The 22083-nt window shown below is 35.5% G+C and overlaps 1 protein-coding gene across 3 annotated transcripts in view; it reads right to left on the bottom strand.

The window, feature by feature from the left end:
* Positions 1-22083, bottom strand: part of IKZF2 (IKAROS family zinc finger 2) — a 155517-nt gene that overhangs the window by 36423 nt on the left and 97011 nt on the right. For all 3 annotated transcript variants that reach the window (XM_025405613.1, XM_025405611.1, XM_025405612.1), the window contains one exon: positions 16444-16611. In XM_025405613.1, the coding sequence (XP_025261398.1) occupies positions 16444-16611 (168 nt within the window). The remainder of the gene's footprint in view (positions 1-16443; positions 16612-22083) is intronic.

Genomic DNA, 22083 nt, shown 5'->3' on the forward strand with positions numbered 1-22083 from the left:
TTCCAAACTCCTGTTAATATCTTGACCTTCTCAGATAAATCACAAATGTTCTCAATGGCATCTAGAATTCTGAATCCTTTTCAGAAGGCTTTCAGCTTACTTTGCCCACATCCATCACAGAAATCACTGTCTATGGCACCTCTAGCCTTATAAAATGTATGTCTTAAGTAATAAGACTTGAAAGTTGAAATTACCCCTTGAACATGGGCTGAAGAATATATGCTGTGTTAACAGCCATGAAAACAACATTAATCTGCTTTACTTGTCCATCAGAAGTCTTGGGTGACAAGATACATTGTCAATGAACTATAATATTTTGAGAGGAATTTTTGTTTCTGAGCAGTATCTAAACAATAGGCTTAAATTATTCAGTAAACCATATTGTAAACAAATGTGCTGTCATCCAGACTTTGCTGTTCCATTTATAGAGCACAGGTAGAGTAGACGTAGCATAATTCTTAAAGACCCTAGGATTTTTGGAACGGTCAATGAGCATTGGCTTCAACTTTAAGTCACCAGCTACACTGTCCTACCAAGAGAGTCAGCCTGTCCTTTGAAGCTTTTAACCCAGACATTGACTTCTCCTCTCTAGATGGCATCTCCTTCTAATAGAAGGCTGTTTTGTCTATACTGAAAATGTGCTTTTTACCACAATCACCTTCATTAATTAGCTTAGCTAGTTCTTCTGGATGACTTACTATAGCCTCTACGTCAGCACTTGCCGCTTCATCTTGTACTTTTATGTAATGAAGATGGCTTCTTTCCTTAAACCTCACGAATCAACCTCTGCTAGCTTCCAACTTTTCTTTTGCAGTTTCCTCATATCCCGTGGCCTTCAGAAAATTGAATACTGTTAGGGTCTTCCTCAGGATTAGGCTTTAAGAGAATGTTGTGGCTGGTTTGATCTTCTGTAACCAGACCACTGAAACTTTCTCCATAATCAGAAATAAGGCAGTTTGCTTTCTTATCACTTGTGTGTTCACTGGAGTAGCATTTTAAATTTTCTTCAATAACAATTCCTTTGCATTCACAACGTGGCTGTTTGGCATAGGAGGCCTATTTTTGGCGTGTTTTGCCTGTTGACATACCTTCCTCACTAAGCCTCATCATTTCTAGCTTTGGTTTAAAGTGAGAAATGTGAGTCTTCCTTTCACTTGAACACTTAGAGGCCATTGTACAGTTATTAAGTGGCCTAATTTCAAGATTTTTGCATTTCGGGAATATAGAGGCCAGGTGAGGGACAGACAGACAGAGAAACCGGCCAGTTGGTGGAGCAGTCAGAGCTTACACAACATTTATCAACACTAACATTTAAGTTTGCCAGCCTGTACAGGTGTGGTTTGCGGTATCCTAACACAGTTATAATAATAACAAGAAAGATCACAGATCACAAAACAGACATAATAATGAGCAAATGTGAAACACTGCAAGAATTATTAAAATGTGACAGAAAGACATGATGTGGGCATGTGTCATTGGAAAAATGGTGTCAACCGACTTGCTTGGAATTAGGGTTACCACAAACTTTCAATTTGTAAAAAACGCAGTATCTGTGAAGTGCAATAAAGTAAGGCACAATAAAGGAAGTTATGCTTGTATTTCCTTTCATCTGACTTTCTATGTTATAATAACTCAGGCTTATGAGTAAGCAAATAATTTGGATAGCAAACAGCTCCCAAAATAATCAATTCAGAAGCAAATAGTTTGCTCTAATTTATGGAATATTCATATAAAGAATATGTATTTGTATATCCAGAATGTGTCTTCTTACTTGGATCTCAAATTCTAACCCTAATGCCAGTTGTATGTGAAGCCTAGGTTAAGTTAAATTAGGAAATAGTTGTACCTAACTCACAGCATTTCTGTGAAGATTTTTTTTAAATCCATATGGAACACTGAAGGTACCTGACACACAATAAATGGAAAATTTTTGTTTTTTTCCCTGTAGCAGTCAACACCTTCTAACATATTATTTTTTAAAACTGATTCTTGCCTGTCTCCCCTCATTAAAATGTAAGCTCCACAAGGACAGTCTTGCAGTCCACAATCTCACAGAGCTTACATTCAAGTGGGGTGGGACGGCACAGACAACATGTGTATAAACTAAACACCAACATAATCACAGACTCTGATTCAAGCTTTTTATTGAGATAGAGATAGCAAAATAGAACTAAGGGGATGCTTCTGGTAGGTTGCTTATGGATGCCACTATTTTCAAAGAGATGACATTCAAGCTAACATCTGAAAGATAATGAGGCAACTGTGCCAAGATCTTGAGAAAGTGCTGAAGGTGTTGACTCCTAGGATCATCCATTAGTTCAAAAAGAGTAGGAAAGAATAAAGAAACCTCAGTTGCAAAAAACCCAGAGTGAGGTATAAAGTAGAAGAAGATCAGACAGGAGAAGTGGGCAGAACCACCAATGGCCATGATTAGTAGTTTGATTTTATTATAAAAGCAATGGAAAACCATTAAAATATTTTAAGAGAAGTGACATGATTTAAATCAGATGTTAAAGTAACATTTTGGTTGCTATATGGAGAATAGATTGGGAAGCAGGAGTATAGTGGCTGAGAGCAGAGACCCTAGATTCAGATAGACCAGAGCTTATTTCTCAGCTTTCATGAGTACATTGGAAGTTGGATAAAATGCAAATATATAGTTAAAATGGTATGGTTTTTTTGCTATATCAGACGATAATTTTTTAAAGTACTCTCACAAATATAATTTATACTATTGCTAGATTTATTTTGTTCTAAGTTGCTGTATGTCTTCAAGCATCATGATATATTTTTGTTTATAAAAGCATGATACAATTCTTGTTTTATTGTGCTGTGGGTGAGTATGTGCATGTTTGAAATCTAATGCAATAATACATTGTTGCCAAACCATGGAAAATAAAAGAAAGATAAGGTTAAAGTATAATCTTTATAAGCTGAGGAGGCATACATGTACTATGTAAAATGACAGACTGTATGAGGACATTAGGTAACATCTCTTTCTTTAAACTTGACTCTACTTATCTGCAAAATAAGGCCCTTAAAATGATTCTTGCCACAAAATAAGAATTTATTCAATATACCCATAATTTTTAATTTTTTTAATAGACTAATATTTATCATGTACTAGGCAACATACACAACCACCATTGACCTCCATGAATCTTTAAAACCTTCCTAGTTAATATAAGAATATTCAAAGAAAATAATCTGTCTGTTAACTAATTCATTCAATCAATATGGTATATAAGGGATGAAGATGCAAAACAGAATAAGCTCTCTTCTTTGAGATGCTGAATTTAGGAACTTTTATTCTTATCCAGATGCTTATCATCATCATCATGTTTCTATACAATTTAAAGGGACTCCATTCTGATAGATGATTCATGATACTTTACATAAAATTTTATATTCTAAATATATTTTACATGCTTATGATGAATGATACTTTGTTTTTATTTTCCTTATTTGTCTGATTTTCTACCATTTGAGAGTTTTCTTACAGTATTTGGCAAGATAGTATAGGCTGTGGATGAACAGGTTTCTTTGACTCACATACACAGATCAAGTAGGAAAAATTGAAAGAAAGGGTAAAGGTTAGGTTAGAAAAAACCATCCGAACAAAACCCCCCCGCCCCCCCCAAAAATACACACGTCCCAGTGTGTCATACCCTTCTGGATACTGGGTGAGTAATAAAGTTTGTGTGCAGCCTCTCCACTTCTGTTGTGGAGTTGCAAACATGCCAGGCCTGCAGACTCATGGTGTGGAAGGGAAAATGTGAAATGACCAAAGTTAAGACTGTCCACACTAAATCCATGCAGGGTACAAAACTGTGGTAGCAAGCTTTGGAATGAGGACAATGTAGAATATATAAAACAATGAGAAAGCACCCAGGAATCTTGTCCATTTCTTTAGAATTCCTGAAAATAAAGTAGGAAGGAAAGCTTCCTACAGTAAATTGATCTTCTAAATGACTTGGACCGAGGTGAAAAGAGCTACATAGAATTATAGAAGAAAGACTTTTAATTCCTTCTAGAAATAGGTTCTGAAAGAAACATGACTACTACAATTCATAAAAGATGAGATTGTATATGCTATTAAAAGTTTTACTTTCTTTTATAAGAAACATATAAGGAAGAGAAGATACATAATGATTATTGGTCTGGGGTAGGGGGAAAGAGGTGTTCTACCTGGTGGAAATCACATGGGCTGTCTTACAGCTGGCCTGACTGAAAGTGGCTTTTACCTTCTGGGTAAATTTCAATGAGTAGGACCTCAAGTGTGTGTTTTAAGAGTCAAGAATGGAAATATGAATCCCATCTCCTTTCTTCAGTGTTTATCGCAAAGCATACAGTGAAGCAACAAGGGCATTAGTATCAGGATTTGATGGATGAAATCAGCACAGCACAGTTATGCAAATCATGTGTGCAACTGACACTGCTTGTGTAATTATCAGTATAATCCACCTCTATCAACCACCTCCAGGAAGGAAAGGAGGGGCTAAGGGTGGGGAAAGTTCACACTTGGGAGATCACCCAGAAAGTGGGCCAGGTGCCAGGTCTACAATCAGTTTAAAACAGTTCCTTCTCATGAGAAGCCTGCAGGACAAATTATACTACGTTTAATGCACCATCACTATTATGAATGAGCTGCACTGGATTCAATTTCTAAATCAGCATAATGTAACTCAATGTGTCTACCTTTTGTTGTTTTTTAAGGATAACCTTGGAAAATCCGGGTTAAAAAAAAAAAAAAGTCATGGTGGTCCGGTTTTTTTTGTTTTTTGTTTTTTATTTTTGAGAGACAGAAGAATCTCACTCTGTCACCCAGGCTGGAGTACAGTGGCGCGATCTCTGCTCACTGCAACCTCCGTCTCCTGGGTTCATGCCATTCTCCTGCCTCAGCCTCCCTTAGCTGGGACTACAGGCGCCCGCCAGCATGCCTGGCTAATTTTTTGTATTTTCAGTAGAGACGGGGTTTCACCATGTTAGCCAGGATGGTCGCGATCTCCTGACCTCATGATCCGCCCGTCTTGGCCTCCCAAAGTGCTGAGACTACAGGCATGAGCCACCGCGTCCGGCTGGTCTGGTTTTAAAATAATGTAAACATGAAAACAACTAATTATCATAATCTTCTGGCCAAGTACCTAATTTTCAGAAATTTTTTGTCCTCAATCATTCCACAAAACTATCAGTAATATTAATATCCAAAGGTTTATAACTTGCAGCAATCCCATCTTATACAAAACATTTCGCGTGATACATACACTGAAGAAAGTTATTTATGTACTTTTTTTCTGGTAGTCATTACAAAAAAAAGTGAAGTAATGTGGAAGAAAATGGTTGAAGGATTGGGGGAAAAGACTTATAAGAAAGAGCAGACCACAAAACTCAAAAGAAGAGGGGAAGATAATTTAAATAAAACAAAATAGAAACTGGTGTATTATAAAAGAGAGTAAGTGATGACAAATGCTACAGTACATTAGAAAATACTTTAGCTTATGAAATCACTAATCAGTTGTCAAATTAAAGAAATGATGTCGGCCGGGCGCGGTGGCTCAAGCCTGTAATCCCAGCACTTTGGGAGGCCGAGGCGGGTGGATCACGAGGTCAGGAGATCGAGACCATCCTGGCTAACATGGTGAAACCCTGTCTCTACTAAAAATACAAAAAACTAGCCAGGCGTGGTGGCGGGCGCCTGTAGTCCCAGCTACTCGGAGGCTGAGGCGGGAGAATGGCGTGAACCCGGGAGGTGGAGCTTGCAGTGAGCCGAGATCGCGCCACTGCACTCCAGCCTGGGCGACAGAGCGGGACTCCGCCTAAAAAAAAAAAAAAAAAAAAAAAAAAAAAAAAGAAATGATGTGATCATGATAATAAATTCCTTAGAGAGGACAATATGTTTGAGGGTATACTACTCTTGTGACAAATCAAGAGACTATTTCTATGAGATTTAAAACTAGAGTAACTAACATTACATTGTTTCTTTAAACAATATGGCAAAGATGAGCTCCATCTTAATCCAAGCCACATGGTAATTTTTTATTTTATTTTTAAGAAACCTGAAGATGTAAAAAAGACTATCTTGTCTTACCAGTTTCTCTGAGGGCATGTAGCATATACCTTAAAAATACATGTTAGTTTGAAATTCTATTAAAAATAAATGTGCAAATATATTTAAATGCAAGGTGAGTCATAATACTTTACAGTAATTTTCTCATAATAGGTAAAGGCATAACTGAACAAAATATAAACTAGGCTATTTAACTGGGATTTTTAAAAGCCAATATTAGGAGCTAATATAAGCATTCAACATCTCTGAGCTATTTTTGTGGACAAAATATAGTCCTTGGAATTACAGGGACTTGAAAAATAAAGATAGTCCTTACATAGATATATCTATATGTAGATACACACACACACACACACACACATACACACACAAAATGTTTTTTAGTTGGGAGGAAGTTGTTGTTTTAACAGATGGGGATTTATATGGTACATCTGGTCCAGTTCCTTTTTATGGAACAGAATAGCTTTAAACTGACAATTAGACATAAACAACAAACTTCATAAGCCGAAAATTGTCAAACACTGAATAGATCACAAAGTAGTGTTGTAAAAATCAACATTCCTAAAGTGTTTGGAAATAAAAGAGATATATGTTCAGAATAGTTTAGGCATTATCAACCCTAAGTCAAAAGAACTTTGGCATTGTAAGGTTCCTCATATCTCTCTTACTCCAAAGTTATGTGACACAGATAACTAATTTTACAAAGAGTAGTTATTTTTAAGTGATATACACAAATACATAATTATATCATATACTAAATGCTGGTTCAATTGAAAGCTAAGATTTTACTTAGAATTTAAGAGCATTATTGAAAATACAAAATAATTATTTTCTTAAAATGAGGATGAACAAAAATACTAGAAAACAATTCCTTTACTTATTTGCTTACTTAAGGATATTTTACTTATAAATCTTTGAAAAATAACTTAGTTTTAGAACTAACAAGTATCTTAAATATATGGTACTCAACAAATACTTGGCTTTTTTAGAATATAAGAGACAATGAATAAATGTCCTTGGAAAATTAGGATTTTTAATTTTCAAATGTATTTGGACGACTCCATTTTTGAGCAATAAATAATTTTTCATAGTACTCTGAACCAGTATAATTCTATCGCCAAAACTGAATTTTTCATCTGGTATAAAAATATTTTGAGACTCTATGAGACACATTCTGTTTTTTTAACTTTTATTTTAAGTTCAGGGGTACATGTGCAGGTTTGTTATATAGGTAAACTTGTGTCATGGGTTTTTTTTGTGTAGACTATTTCCTCATCCAGATATTAAGCATAGTACTCATTAGTTATTTTTTCCTGATTCTCTCCTTCCTCCCACCTTCCACTCTCCAATAGGCCCCAGTATGTGTTGTTCCCCTCTATGGAGACACATTCTTACTCATCGTTTTTCTCTTTATAATTTACAAAAAGAAATGTATAACACATATATGTTTCTCATATTTTACCATTATACACTCTTCTGTTTTAAACCTTTAATTTGGGTACAGCATAAGAGTATACACAAAATATACCTAAAATGCTAATGAGAAAACATATGTAATTCTATTTCCTCCTAGATTTTTTAAAATAACAAGTATGCCAAATACTATTTTGACTAATAAGGGTCCACAGCTTAATTTAAACACTATTTCCCTCAGAGTATTAGGTATAATAAATTAAAAGGTGTAATATATATAATGTACAAACCACAGTAATAAAATTTATAAGAAAGAACTACAATCACCTGCAAAACTGAAAAATCTAAGAGACAAAACTAAGAAAAATCATTTTTTAGCAGAAGCATTGATTCATCATTAAAAAGTCACTTAAATACTACGTTATACGTTTACATAAAGCAAAGAAATAGCAAGAGTTTCAAGTATAGACTAGTACCTTTTATTTTCCTATAACTTTATGTAATGTATCTCTGGGACATGTTTTTAAAAGTGCAGCTCACTTTCTCAGTGGGCTAAAAACTTGACTGTAATCTTTTTTTTTTTTTGAGACGGAGTCTCGCTCTGTCGCCCAGGCTGGAGTGCAGTGGGGTGATCTCGGCTCACTGCAACCTCCGCCTCCTGGGTAAAAGCAAATTCTCCTGCCTCAGCCTCCTGAGTAGCTGGGACTACAGGTGCGTGCTATCACGCCTGGCTAATTTTTTGTATTTTTAGTAGACACACGGTTTCACCATGTTAGCCAGGATGGTCTCGATCTCCTGATCTCATGATCTGCCTGCCTCAGCCTCCCAAAGTGTTAGGATTACAAGTGTGAGCCACCGCACCTGGCCACAACTTGACTGTAATCTTTAGCTGATCTTTGTTCATAAAACATTTTAATTATTTATTTGTCTCCCCTTTCCCTCTTCTCCTTCCCCTTCTTAAAATGTCATTTAAATTTCACATAAAAAAAGTTATTTTTTTCCTTTCTTAGACACTTCAAGGCTATCAGATGTAGGATATCAGACAGTAGTAGACAAAAAATATTGGCCCTGTGAAGACTCAATATAAACCTTAAGATGTTAATTCGGTTTCATGCAAACTTATTTTAAAATAAACTAGGGCAAAATACTAAAAAAAAGAAGTAGTAATTTGGAGGGAGTGGAGACTACTCTTTCAGGTGTGGTAGTAGTGACTGATTAGCAAAGTCCAGGGAGAAAAGATAATACATTGTAGTTTGCATCATATAATAGCAGCACCAGGAGATTTAAAGACCGAATTGAGTGACTTGACAAAGCCCCATAGCTAATTTGCAGCAAGCTACCCTAAAACCCACATGTCTTGATCTCCTGACTTCTAGGCAGTACATTTCTTTTTTCAACCATTAGGAGTTACTTCAGTAGAGTTAAAGCTTTATAGAATAAACATAGGAGCTGTGTCATTTATCACTTAGCAGGGTGGTGATGAGCACAAATTGTGGAGTTTGCTGCCTTGGTTTAAATCCAGGGTCTGCCTGTGTGACTTCTTTTCTGCCTCAGTCTCTTCACCTGTACAACAGGAATAACCAAAGCGAGAGGTTCTTATAATGAAACTGCCTCTCCATTCTCTTTGTAAAACATACTAATGGATAACCAAAAACACTGAATTCTTGGAGCTCATAGGTTCTTCTTTGGTATATCCGAGTATACTCCTAGCAGTTGAGCTGTATGTATAGTCACTAAGAGTCAGGTATGACTGTAGCAGAACCTATATATGCCAGTTTACCTGCTATAATTATTTCCAATGAAATAATTACAAAAAGAACACTGTTTCTATGAAACCAAATTTTACCACTTTGAAAAGATTCAATAAAGATGAGCTGATAAAAATATTTCTAAAGAAATGAATATGAGCAAAAATAATCATAAAAATTAGTGAAAAAATCTTTAAAAATGAATAGAAGTCTGATTGCTTCACAGGATCTTTAAGTTCTTAAAGAAACTGAAAATGTAACTAAAGATGATGTGTTATGGGTATGGTTTAAGCTAGAAAAATTACATGTTATTCAACAACCAAATTTCTCACTGAAAGAAAAGAGCTTGGACTTAAATAAAAAGATAAACAATAAAATATATATTACATTTATAGTTTTTAAAGTAAAAACTTTTCAAAAATGCATTTTCCATGTTACTAGACTTATTGCTATTAATCTACAATCTCTTTTTGCTTATGTTAGATAAAAAGGTTTTTTATTAAAGAAACCATGGAAAATGCTTAATATAGTGTCTACTGTATAGGGAAAGTTCAAGAAATTCCAGATAAATAACCTAACTACCAGGCCTATGCAACAAAAACCAAGACACTACTTGGTGTCCTCTAGAGGACAAATAGAGTTCCTAAGCAGAAAAACACGACCTTGTACAGGGATCATGCAAGGTAAATGAAATACACACACACACACATACACCCCTAGTATTTACTTAATACATGTCGTATTCCAGATATTTTTCAAAGTATTTTTCACTTTTTTTAAACTGTAACATTTATCACAGTAATGTATTCATGCACACCAATGCTGGGCTTGTTGTTACCAACCTACTAAGTGAAAATCAAGATGAGAAATGTTGAAGTCTACAATATAGGAAGCAGAAATGTGGTATTAATATCCAACATGATAAATAACAATACAATAAAACAATGGACAGTTTTTACCTGGAGGAAAAAGGGAGGCAAATACTTTCTACCAATAATAATATTCATAAAAAAAGAGATTAAACTTAAAATCTTTATATTCCCCTTAATACTTTATACCAGCAGTTCCCAACCTTTTCGGCACCAGGGACCAGTTTCATGGAACACAAATGACAGGTGGCGGGGGAATGATTTCAGGATGAAACTATTCCACCTCAGATCATCGGGCATTAGATTCTTATAAGGAGCACACAAAGTAGGTCCCTCGCATGCACAGTTCACAATAGGTTGTGTGCCTATGAGAATCTAATGCTGCCACTGATCTGACAGGAGGAGGAGCTCAGGCAGTAATGCTTGCTCACCTGCTGCTTACCTCCTGCCTTGCGGCTCAATTTGTAAGAGACCACCCACTGACTGGTACTAGTCTGCAGCCAGGAGGTTGGGGACCCCTGCTCTATACTAGTAATTTTAAGCACTAGTTCTTAAATTTTAGTTAATCTGTGGCACATTCTCTGTTTGGCTGCCATAGCCATTTTCCACATTTCTTTGCTCTGCTCCTGCAAAAGCTAATTTTTACTGGCTTTAATCAATAGGCTCCCTTGTCCTCTGGCTTCTGGTTAAGTTTAGTCAATGTGAGGCACCAGTAAGAGACTGGAGGGTGGAAAGAGTGAGGTCAGGGTGTTTATTTCCCAAGTCACAGGTTAGCAAAGGCTACATTCTTCTACTGAAGGTCAGTGCTCCAGACCCTATCCTATTTCTCTTAATTCCAGTGACCTCTAGATCCCCTTTCCCTTTCAGGCTAGAGCTAGTAATGGCTTCCTACTATTGTAGACCCAACCATCTTTTGTAGACTACCCTTATTCCTAACCATTCTTTTGTGAATATTTGTCTTTCATGCATGTCCCCAAATTTTCCCCATTTGTGTGTCTTACTCTTTTCTTGTCAGGATCCTGACTGATAAGAGTTATTGGTATCAGGAATGGTCCAAAGCTCAAGTCAAAATGGAATTCAGGGATAGCAGGATAGCCTCCTTACCAGGGAGTTAATGGGACAGTAGTGATCCAAGGTATGTGCTGGCAAGATGATTATTCAAATTGTCACTGGTGGTAGCAAGTAAGGATGTACGATGCAGGGTAAGGCTTTGGGAGCTGTGGCATTTCTTGCTAAAGCAGCAATGGCAGTGTGTAAAGATTATAGCATGATATGGCTGATGGCCCTAAGGAGCACACAAAGGTGAAAGACAAACTGCATGCCTTGAATACTCAAGTCAGAATACAGACAAAATACCAGAAAGTTTATGTCAGTTTTAAAAGGGTCCCTTATCCACTTAAGCCTCAGGGCAAATAAGGCTGAAGACCAACTCCAGAATCTGATTTGAAAGGTTATAGAATTGCAATGCTAAATACAATGGACAATACTAAGACCACTAGTATTTGGTAGTGGGGCAATGATGAGAAAGAGAAACATGGGATGGTAGTATCTTCTCCCTTCCCCCCAACAACTTCATTGAGGTATAATTAACATACATAAAACTGTAGTAAAAAACAAGAAGAATAAAAAATATTATTTCAACATGTAGCACTAGCCATATTTAGGTGTTTAGTAACCACATGAAGCTAGTGGCTACCATATTGGACAGCATAGCCCTACAACTATCACCTCTTCCAAGACAGCAAACTAAAAGAAATAATAATTCTATGGGTGAATAACAGACATTAGTGAAACCATCAGAAAATTGAAAGATGTTAGGGGTGATAATTCATACCATACACCCATTTAAACTGTTTAGTATACACCCATTTAAACTATTATCAATGCACGGCATTGATGCAGACTTAATCATTTCATAATGCTAACTGTAGATGCAGTTTTAGCTATACAATCTTTACTGGAGCATATTAATATAACCCCCAACACTAGGTATGAAGCAATGGACTTGATTTCTGGTTAAGGTAATTTGTATAACAAAGATAATCAGAAGCGGTTTTTTCCCTTCACACTGCAGGAGCAACATACTTGTATTATCTTACCTTAAGGCTAAGTCAACTGTACTCTCTTTGTCATAACACAGTCTGGAGAAATCTTGTTCATCTTGACATCCCACAAAACATCAAGCTGGAATATTACATTCATGACATTACACTGATCGAACTTGGGAGAAGGATATAGTAAATATTTGAGATGCCTCAGTAAGAGGTATATGCTATAGAACAGAAGATAAACTCCAAGAAAGTTCAGGGACTTTCCGCATTGGTAAAATTTTATGGGCCAGTGATCTGGGCATGCTGAAATAGATCCTCCATCGTAAGTGAGAAATTGCTGCACCCTGCACCTTCCTTCGTGAAAATGAAGCACAAAATACGGTGGCCTCTCTAGATTTTAGAAGCAACATAGACCATATTTGGGTATACTTCTGTGGTGCATGTACTAGGTAATCCACAGGCTGTCCATTTTGAGAGCAGTTTGGGGCAAGAAAAGGATCTGCATCATACTCCTGCCATGATGAAAGCTCCCTCTACCTTTGACTCTAAGATTCAGCAGATGCAATGATTTTTGGAAATGTTTATGGCAAATGAAGATGCCGTATGACATCTCTGTCAGTGGAAGCCTCAATGTGTAGATCCCTCATGGTTTTATAGTAAAGACATGCAGTCTTCTAACAATAACTAACCACCATTTGAAAAGCCACTCCTTACTTGCTAATGAACTTTGGTTAAGACTGTGTATCAGGCAATAGGACTCCCAACGACAATGTGGCCCAAACCATGCATCATGAACTAGGTGTTATCTAATTCAACATATCAAAAATGTATACAACAGCATTTCATTGGTATATTTTCCTTCCCCGCAGCCTTCTTACACTGGTTGAGGAAGCCCAAGTATACTGTATGAGCAAGTAGCTCAGAGGTCTCTAATACCTGCTACTACTGTTTCTCAATCTTTTTGCTTCAATCCATCTGTATGATCTCTTGGGGTATTCTCAGTGACCAGTTGATGAGGATGAAACAGTGCAGATCTGGTTTGTAAACAGACTGCCTGGTATTCAATACCAGCTGTGACTACAGTGTTTACAGGTCCACTTAAGGGAGATGGCCCTGAAATACAGTGGCTATCCCTCCAGCAGCCAGAATTTCATTCAGCTAGTACATTTAACTGTACTTTGCATGGAAGAAGAGATACTCGAGGTAATGATATATGGAATGGCCATACAGTCAAGGATTTCAAAGAACAAAATTGGATGACTGGTGACAGAAGGTCTAGGGGAGAGTTATGAGGATGTATCTTTCGGAATTGGCAAAAAGTGTGATGATACGGTATTCTATGTAAATTCTCTCCAGAGGGCATTCACTATAGAGAAGGCCCTTAGTAATCTGGACAAGGTAATCTCATCAATCTCAGACTCTTTACCAGGCTTACCTGGTACTTGCTCAGTGGGCCAATGTACAAAGTGATAATGGGAGTAGGGACACAGAAACTATGAACAGATTCAATTATGTAGACTTCCTTCTTCTCCATGACTGATTTAACTACCACCACTGCTGAGTTCACAATTTTCCAATGCTGAGACCCTGATATGGCACCATTCCTGAGGGAAAGCAACCAAGCAAGTAGTGGCAGGCAGGTTAAATTTGACTCTTTCAACACGGAGGAGGCAGAAATCTATCCTATTGGGATGTGCCTTCCCTTTCTCTTCAATATTTTTGGAAGCTCCCTCAAGTATGGATTTAACAGAATGCCTTACCAATTACCTTGGTATTCCTTGCAACACTGCCTTCAACTAGGAAACTCCTTTTTATGGTAAGACAAACACAATTAGCTCAAATCTATAGAATGCATGGGTCATACCCCAAGTATCACCTTCCAGAATCAGCTGGCTATATGGAGTGGTGAAATGGCCTACCAAAGGAGTGGTTCATGTATGGTTGCCAGTTGGGAGGAGTTTGGGTGTGTGTGTTCTACAGGATATGATATATGGCCAACGTCATCTCCTCCATAGCCAGAAAGCATGAGTCTGGGAACAAAGAGGTTAAGGTAGAGGTAGCCACTCTAATAACATCAAATAACCCATTTAAAGGCTTTTTACTCTGTGTCCTGAAACTTTCAGATTGGTGGTTTTGGAGACCTCAGTTCCCAAAAGAATGTTTTCTCCAGGTTTCAGAGATCTGGTCCTGTTGTATTGGAAGCTGAGAATACTCACTAGCTATTTTGGGCATGCAAGCTGCTAAACAAACAGGGACAGGCTTACAATTTTTCCAGACTACCAGAATGATTTGGAGTTGTTGCTATACATTGAGGATAAGAAATACGCTTGGAACTCAGGGGATTTACTGGGGCATATCTTTTGAAATACTTATCTAATAATTTTGGTTATTGAAAAACTGTAGCAATATAAGAAAGACAGGACCACCAAAGACTCAGAATCTATAAAATTTGAGTCACCTATTAGATAAAGAACCTTATTTAGCCGATGTGCTAAAGAGAGTAAGAGGAAGAGGAAGATGTATTTGAATGGAAGAAGAAAAGTATAATGATCAATTTTGAGCTTTCTGGCAAATTAGAGAAGCAAAAACTATAGCAACTCTGTTTTATGTTCTATCTATTATGAAGAACATTAGGGATGGCTAGTATTTTAGGTTCCAGTTGAAAGCATGATTGAATTGGTATCAGCTCTTGGTGATGCAGTAGCTGGATGCCCCCTCTCCAACAGTGACTCCATTAAACTCTCTTGAATTACCCAATTTGAATATATCTATTTATATATCTGCAAAAATCATAACTTGGTATACTAAAATTGCAAAATGAGCACAATGGCAGTTATAAGGACCATGTCTTTATTTATGAAGACAGATTACATAATATGCACACACAAAACCATGATATTAAAAACAACACAATTTCAACAAAAATAAGACGGATGTGTACAGTTATTTATTACATGAAGTCGAGGCAAAAATATATGTTCATGAAGATCTATTTGTTATATAATCTTTGGACAACTCAGTAATAATTTAACTCTGGCTAGAGTACATGACAAGTTAAAGGAAATGCCTGTCATGTCCTAAAAATATTTTTCAAGAAAACTTTTCATAATAAAACACTGCTTTAAGATATAGTTTTGATAGCATAATTTTAAAATAAGACATAAAATGTTGTAGTTGGAAATAAGTGAATTTCTTTAACTCAAGGAGGAAAGAAAAATATATACTTAAAATATTTTGTTTCCATGTTTGCATTAATTTAATTTTTGTAACTGCCCCAAATTTAAGAGTTAATGTTTAAAATAGTTTTACACAATTCACATTCATGTTTAAAAACTCAGTACAGCCTTAAAGATGAAAAGGAAAAATGTAATACGAGAGATAATACAATAAGCATTATCTCACAACCTCAGCACTCTCCAATACGATTTGTCAATGTAGATTAAAATATCACTTCCATCATATCTTCATATTAAAATTAAAATTTAGTATGTCATTATGAACAGAAGAAACAAATAAAACTGGTTTGAGAGTATGTTGTATTAATTTTCCATGTTTAACTTCTTGGTTATGAAAATTTATGCTAAAAGTCAAATGAGATTCATTTAGATTTCTGATCATTCTTTCTCTTTTATGTGTTATATTCTGGCATTTCTTAAAAACATTAAATTTATTTCAGATTTTTTTCTTTTATTCCCAAGAACTTGTCATATTCTAGATTTTTTTAATGATTTATGAAACACAGCAAAGTTTCAGAGTACCCAACGACTATAGTTTGAGAGCTAAAGATACAAGGAGAGTTAAAATTAGAATATAAAATACTCCAACGGCCAATTTTCTGAGGATATTTTCAAGTTCAAAAGAAACCATTTTATTTTCCACAGAGATCCCAGCCTGAGCACTGTATCAGTCAAAAAAAAAATCAGTTTTCATTTTCTCTATAGTAACTCGAAACATAACTAATATTATAATGGATCTTCACTTATGCTGAATTAACCATAATGACTGTATTCTTAAAATTTTAAAATCATAGAAAATATATAACAGCTGCTTTCTTATGCTAATATATTGAAGTAAGATACTCTCCAGTTGACAGTGCTTCTTTTTGCCAAGCCTGAAAGTCTACAGATGAAAGACACATGCATCCTGATAGATTTATCAATTGTCTAATGTATACCAGTAACAATATTGTCTTGGTCATCACTAACTACATACCAAAGCCATGTTACTATCATCCAGTAGTACTCTTCTAAATTTTCCTGTTTTACTTTTCTTCTCAAGGAGTTGGTGACACTTACCAGAGTGGGTCCTGAGGTGTCCTGTGAGGGCGTCCCTTCTTCTACAGGCGTAGCTACAGAAAGGACATTTGAACGGCTTCTCTCCAGAGTGTAACTTTATGTGTCTCAGAAGGTTGCCCTTCTGAGTAAAAGAAGCTCCACACTGGTTACAGTGGAAGGGGCGTTCACCTGCAGTAAGGAGAAGAAATGAGAAGGTTCAACTAGGGTATGTGCAAGTGACTAATTTGCCATCCACTGTTAACCAAAGCCATTTCTCTATGCTAAAAATGTTCATCTCCCTCATAAGTCTTTTAAACATTTATCTTCCTAGAATTTGCTTTGCTAATATAGTTACCAAAGTCTCAAGTTTTACATCAAATGATCTTTTCCCTTCTATGTATAAATGTGACAGAAGTCCTATCATTGACTCATAAGAATAACAATAATAGCATTTACCATTGGTTGAACAACGAGGTGCTGTCACTTTACTGCCTTACACACAATTGTACGCTTTCCATAGAATATTTCAATCCTTTCTTACAATGACAATAATTAGGTAGTATTAATTTTAATTAACAAATGAAGAAATTAAAGTTCATAGATCAAAGTATTTTATTACACAGAACTAGAAAGTAGTCAAGGTGAGAAATGAACTTGGTCGGTTTGGCTACAAAATCTTGTTCTCTTTATTTTACCAAGCTATCTCTTTAAAATTGGCAGAAAAATTGAGCTGAAAGAGACCTTCAGTCTAACTCCCTCATTTAGCTGATGTGGAAAGGGGCAACTAAAAGGTACAGCAAATGAACCCGCTTACAAAGCTCATTAGCACAAAGAAATCAAGTTTCTTGATTCTCCTGGTCACTAATAGTAAAAACTTTAGCAAAATTTCCAAATAAAATTATTCACCCAGACATTTCCTATATACCTCTTTCGTGACAATTATTGTTTGAAAGGAATCTTTTCTCCTCGTTTTTCTATTACTGATATTGCTATAAAGTTTTTAAGCCTCAATTCTAAGTTTGGTCTGTTGCCATCAACTGACTCACCAATGTCATCAAATATAAAAACATGTAGGCAATGAAGCAGTACAACTGGCACGTAGGATCAAATTGATAGCATTATCAAACCATAAAGAAAATGCTATTTTAAATTCACCTATCTCTAAATATATACACAAAATAAAACATAAATTCAAATATAAGTAAATAGTAAAAATGTATCATACTAAAGCTCTAAGTTTAGAATAAAAAGAACATTACAAAACCATTCCCTTTTGGTTGAACTGGACCATTTCTGTACCTGAGGCTAGATGATGATTGTAATTTTAATAGTTTTTCAAAAAGCTTACATTGAAATGTCATGTTTCCTGTATCTTTAACTGAAACACACATAATAATAGTGAATAATAAAAACTCAAGATCTTTTGGCCCTTTGACGTAATGCAAACTCAATGATTTCTTTAATAAATTAAAGAAAGCTAAGAGGTATAAAGAAGACAAACTATGGTCACTTTCTGGCAGCAGCTACTGCAAATTCTGTCATATAGATTTGTTTATAAAACCTAGATAAATTTTAAAATTGATAGATCAGGTACATTTCAAATTCTGTAGTACTTAGTGTTTTGGGAACTTAATGAGGTACATACCAAAAAGGTATAATCTGTGTCTGTGGTGGGGGTTAAGGTTTTTTCTTAAGAAATCTGGAGCTCTTATGAGCTACATATATAAGAGGTCCTATATTGATAATATTGGATTGAACAAAATTATCTACAATGTTAAAGTTCCCTTAAGTGGTATCTTCTTTAGTTTGATTAACCTGGTAAGATCTATATCTCCTCATATAAAGTCTTCCAACATAAGGTTTTAAAATAAATCAAATTTTGGCAGATCTTTTTTATTTTACACACAATATACAACTTAATTATTTGATTTTCTTTCCTAATGGAATCACAGGCTGCATCTTTTTATATCAAGAATTTTCTACTCTCTACCCCTGCCACAGAATTACATAGTATTAAAAGGAAAGACGGAGGCACTTCTTTCACAAATTAAGTTTTTAAAGAAAAAGGGGCGACAGAGCGAGACTCCACCTCAAAAAAAAAAAAAAAAGAAAAGAAAAAGGAAAATAGCAAATATATATTATACTTTTCACTCCAAATATTTGATTTTACTTTTAAAATCTGTCTATGTAAGGTTTCCCAAGCAAGTTGCAAATTCGTTCACAATAACTTTACAAAAGAGTTAAATTACTAAGTGTGGTGAACAATTTGAAATCATGTCTACCTTTAGATAATACTCCTGGTCGGTCGCAGTGGCTCACACCTGTAATCCCAGGACTTTGGGAGGCCAAGGCGGGGGGATCAAGAGGTCAGGAGTTCGAGACCAGACTGACCAACATAATGAAACCCCGTCTCTACTAAAAATACAAAAATTAGCCAGGCGTGGTGGCGGGTGCCTATAGTCCCAGCTACTCGGGAGGCTGAGGCAGTAGAATCGTGTGAACCCGGGAGGCGGAGGTTGCAACGAGCCAAGTTGCACCACTGCACTCCAGCCTGGGCGACAGAGCGAGACTTCATCTCAACAACAACAACAAAACAAAACAAACAAACAAAAAGAGATAATACTCCTATAGCATGCTGACTCAGATTTCCTTTAAACCTCCTACAATGTTTGGGTTGAAATATTTCAAAATCCCTAATTTAGAGTAGTTCATTATTCAAAAATAATGCTAGTCTAAAAATGAAACAATAGTATCTTTTTTAAAGGGAATTTTAAAATTCACCTAATTGAGTTTTAAGAGACTAATGACAGGGTAATTTAGTTTTTACATTTACAAAATACTACAGATATCTTCAAATCTTTTTAATAAGAAAGTACTTCTGAATTTATATGATCATCCCCAAATAGGGTAGAAGAAACAAAAGGTGGTCTAGGTATATCTGGAAATATTGTCCGGTTGCTCAGTGTGCAAGTCATACTATGGAAGCCTTTGGTAAGTTCCCATGGACATGGGAAGTAAAGAAGAACAAGGCATGATGAAGGTAACTAGTTTTCTTCCTTTTTCTGGTAAGAGGAAAGGGGCATTGAAAATAATACATTTTAATTTCAATAAGATAAGGCTTTGGGAGATATTTATTTGAATTGTAAGTCTTGATAGAAGCTTTTTGCATTTGGATATTAATTTTATGGCTTTCCTCATTTTATTTGCCTAACTCCTATTGATGTCTTGATTGTATGAAAAGATAATTATCATTTCTAGAGTCCATTTGTTTTACTGTGCTCCAAACTAAAGTTAGTTGGAATCATAATGAAATCCTCAATGACAATACTGTTAGAAACAAGGATTAAAACAGAGGGTAATTTATGAGATTTCTAAAAGTACACATAGTTATATTCCAGGAATAATCTAAATATAGAAGTAATATCCATATCTGTCTAATAACAAATAAAAAGTGAATTGACTCAATTTTTGATAGTTATTTCTATAAAACATTAGCAGCCCTTTTTTTCAATGTTGTGGGGTATTTCCTGGCCTAGGCATTACAGAGATAAATGTAAAATTAACTGATAATTAAGTAAAAGGTTCAGTTAACTATCTTTTCTCTATGCAAATAGTACATATGCAAAAACTCCATACTGTCTATGTCACTTTAAAACAACATATCTCAATTATTTCTTGTAAATAATTTGTTTTTAAATGGACTGCATCAATGGGTCCTTTCTGAGTCAGTTTAGAGATTGTCTGAAAAAAATATTAATCATGTTCTTCATATGTATATCAAAGCAAATTTTAAGAAAACCTCACAAATTTACTAACTACATTAATGGAGCAATCCAAGCTGAAAACATTAAGTAGTTTGTTATAACCGTAATGACTAATCTTTCCCCTGGTAGGCACAAAAATCTAGACTAATAAAACTGGATCCAGGAAAACAATTAAAATATGGTCATGTGTCCTTCATGTCCATATCTGAATCTGTTGTTTTGTTTTTATTTTTAAATCCAATATACCAATCTACTGGTCCATTTTTTTTTATTGACTGGGTGAGATTATATATTATTTTTGTTATGGAATATCTTATATTTCGATATTTTATGTACCTTCATAAACACCTATTTCTCGATCTGCATTTAAATATTCAATTAAAATGCAAATATATATGCATCAATTTGCTTTGGTGAATCAAAGACAGGGGGTGCTCCTATATTGGGTGGAACAACAACCTACAAATACGCAGAATCCCAAGCATCTGTTGAGTGCCTCTGAGCAAGAGGATGGCTGCACAAAGCTGCAATGTACAAAATATGGTGCTGAAAACTGAGTTACAAAGATGGGAGTAGATTAAGGAGAGGTAAAAGTAAGGAAATTCTACATTTATAATGTCCAATCTGTATGTGTTCATGCATGAATTGATTCACTATCTCTATTTTTTTTACTCTTCTTTCTATATTCTCAGTGAAGAGTGCCTGGACTATCCGATGACAATATTACCTGATTACTTACTAAAGTAGCAACATCAAATAAATAAAATGAAGTCATTAATAAGACACTGCAATTGGTACTTTAGTAGAGTATGACAGAGAAAGAAGAGCAGATTCAATCTGATGCTCCATGATGTTGTAATGAAGTGGGTGGTTCTCCATCATTTTTCACTATCAATTTTATATTAGAGGCCAGGTGCGGTGGCTCACACCTGTAATCCCAGCACTTGGGAGGTCAAGGTGGGTGGATCACCTGAGGTCAGGAGTTCAAGACCAGCCCGATCAACATGGTGAAACCCCGTCTCTACTAAAAATACAAAAATTAGCTGGGCACAGTGGTGGGCACCTGTAATCCCAGCTACTTGGGAGGCTGAGGCAGGAGGATCGCTTGAACACGGGATGCAGTGATCTGAGATCGCACTACTGCACTCCAGCCTGGGCGACAGAGCAAGACTCCATCTCAAAAAAAAAAAAAAAAAAAAATTACACTAGATATTCTATGAACTAAAAACACTAAAAAATATGTTTCTCAAAGGCATTATAAGGTTTTAAGACAGTGCCTTTAATATTAGAGATAAACAACTGGTAAGAGTGGGAAGTTCTAAAATGCAGGCTAGTTCACGGTATTAAGGAGAAAACATTTGGCGAATGACTAGATTCTGACTACATTTTTCTCAATCTAGTTTAAATTAAAGAAATGCAAATAGACTTTCTAGTCTTAAAATGGTACTAAAGTGGTGTTGAAAATGGCAGGACACAATCAGATGTATAAACTGGATCATCAGAAATATGTTTAAGTGTCTAGTTTAAAGATATCCTATTCACAATCAAAGTTGACAAAGCATGACAGATATCACAGTTTCTCTGTAAATGGCTATTAACTTTAAGAAAAATCTAGATCTGAAGAAAGTGTAATAATTTGCACAATACTCCAATAAACACTGATTGACAAAAAAGATAGTGTTGCAAGTGTACTTTAACATACTCCTTGCTGTTATTAGTTGAGTGAGTCTCGTATTCCTAGGATTTGTGGAAATCTGTATAACTGTTTATAAACCTTATTATGCCAATTAGATTATTTTCAAAAATAAAATAATTCAACTCTACCACTCTAGTAAATATCAAAAGGACAGTAGAGTAGGTATATAATTATTATTGTATTTACAAATTAACAATCTTC

Source organism: Theropithecus gelada, chromosome 12 (assembly GCF_003255815.1).
Source record: "Theropithecus gelada isolate Dixy chromosome 12, Tgel_1.0, whole genome shotgun sequence".
NCBI lineage: Eukaryota > Metazoa > Chordata > Mammalia > Primates > Cercopithecidae > Theropithecus > Theropithecus gelada.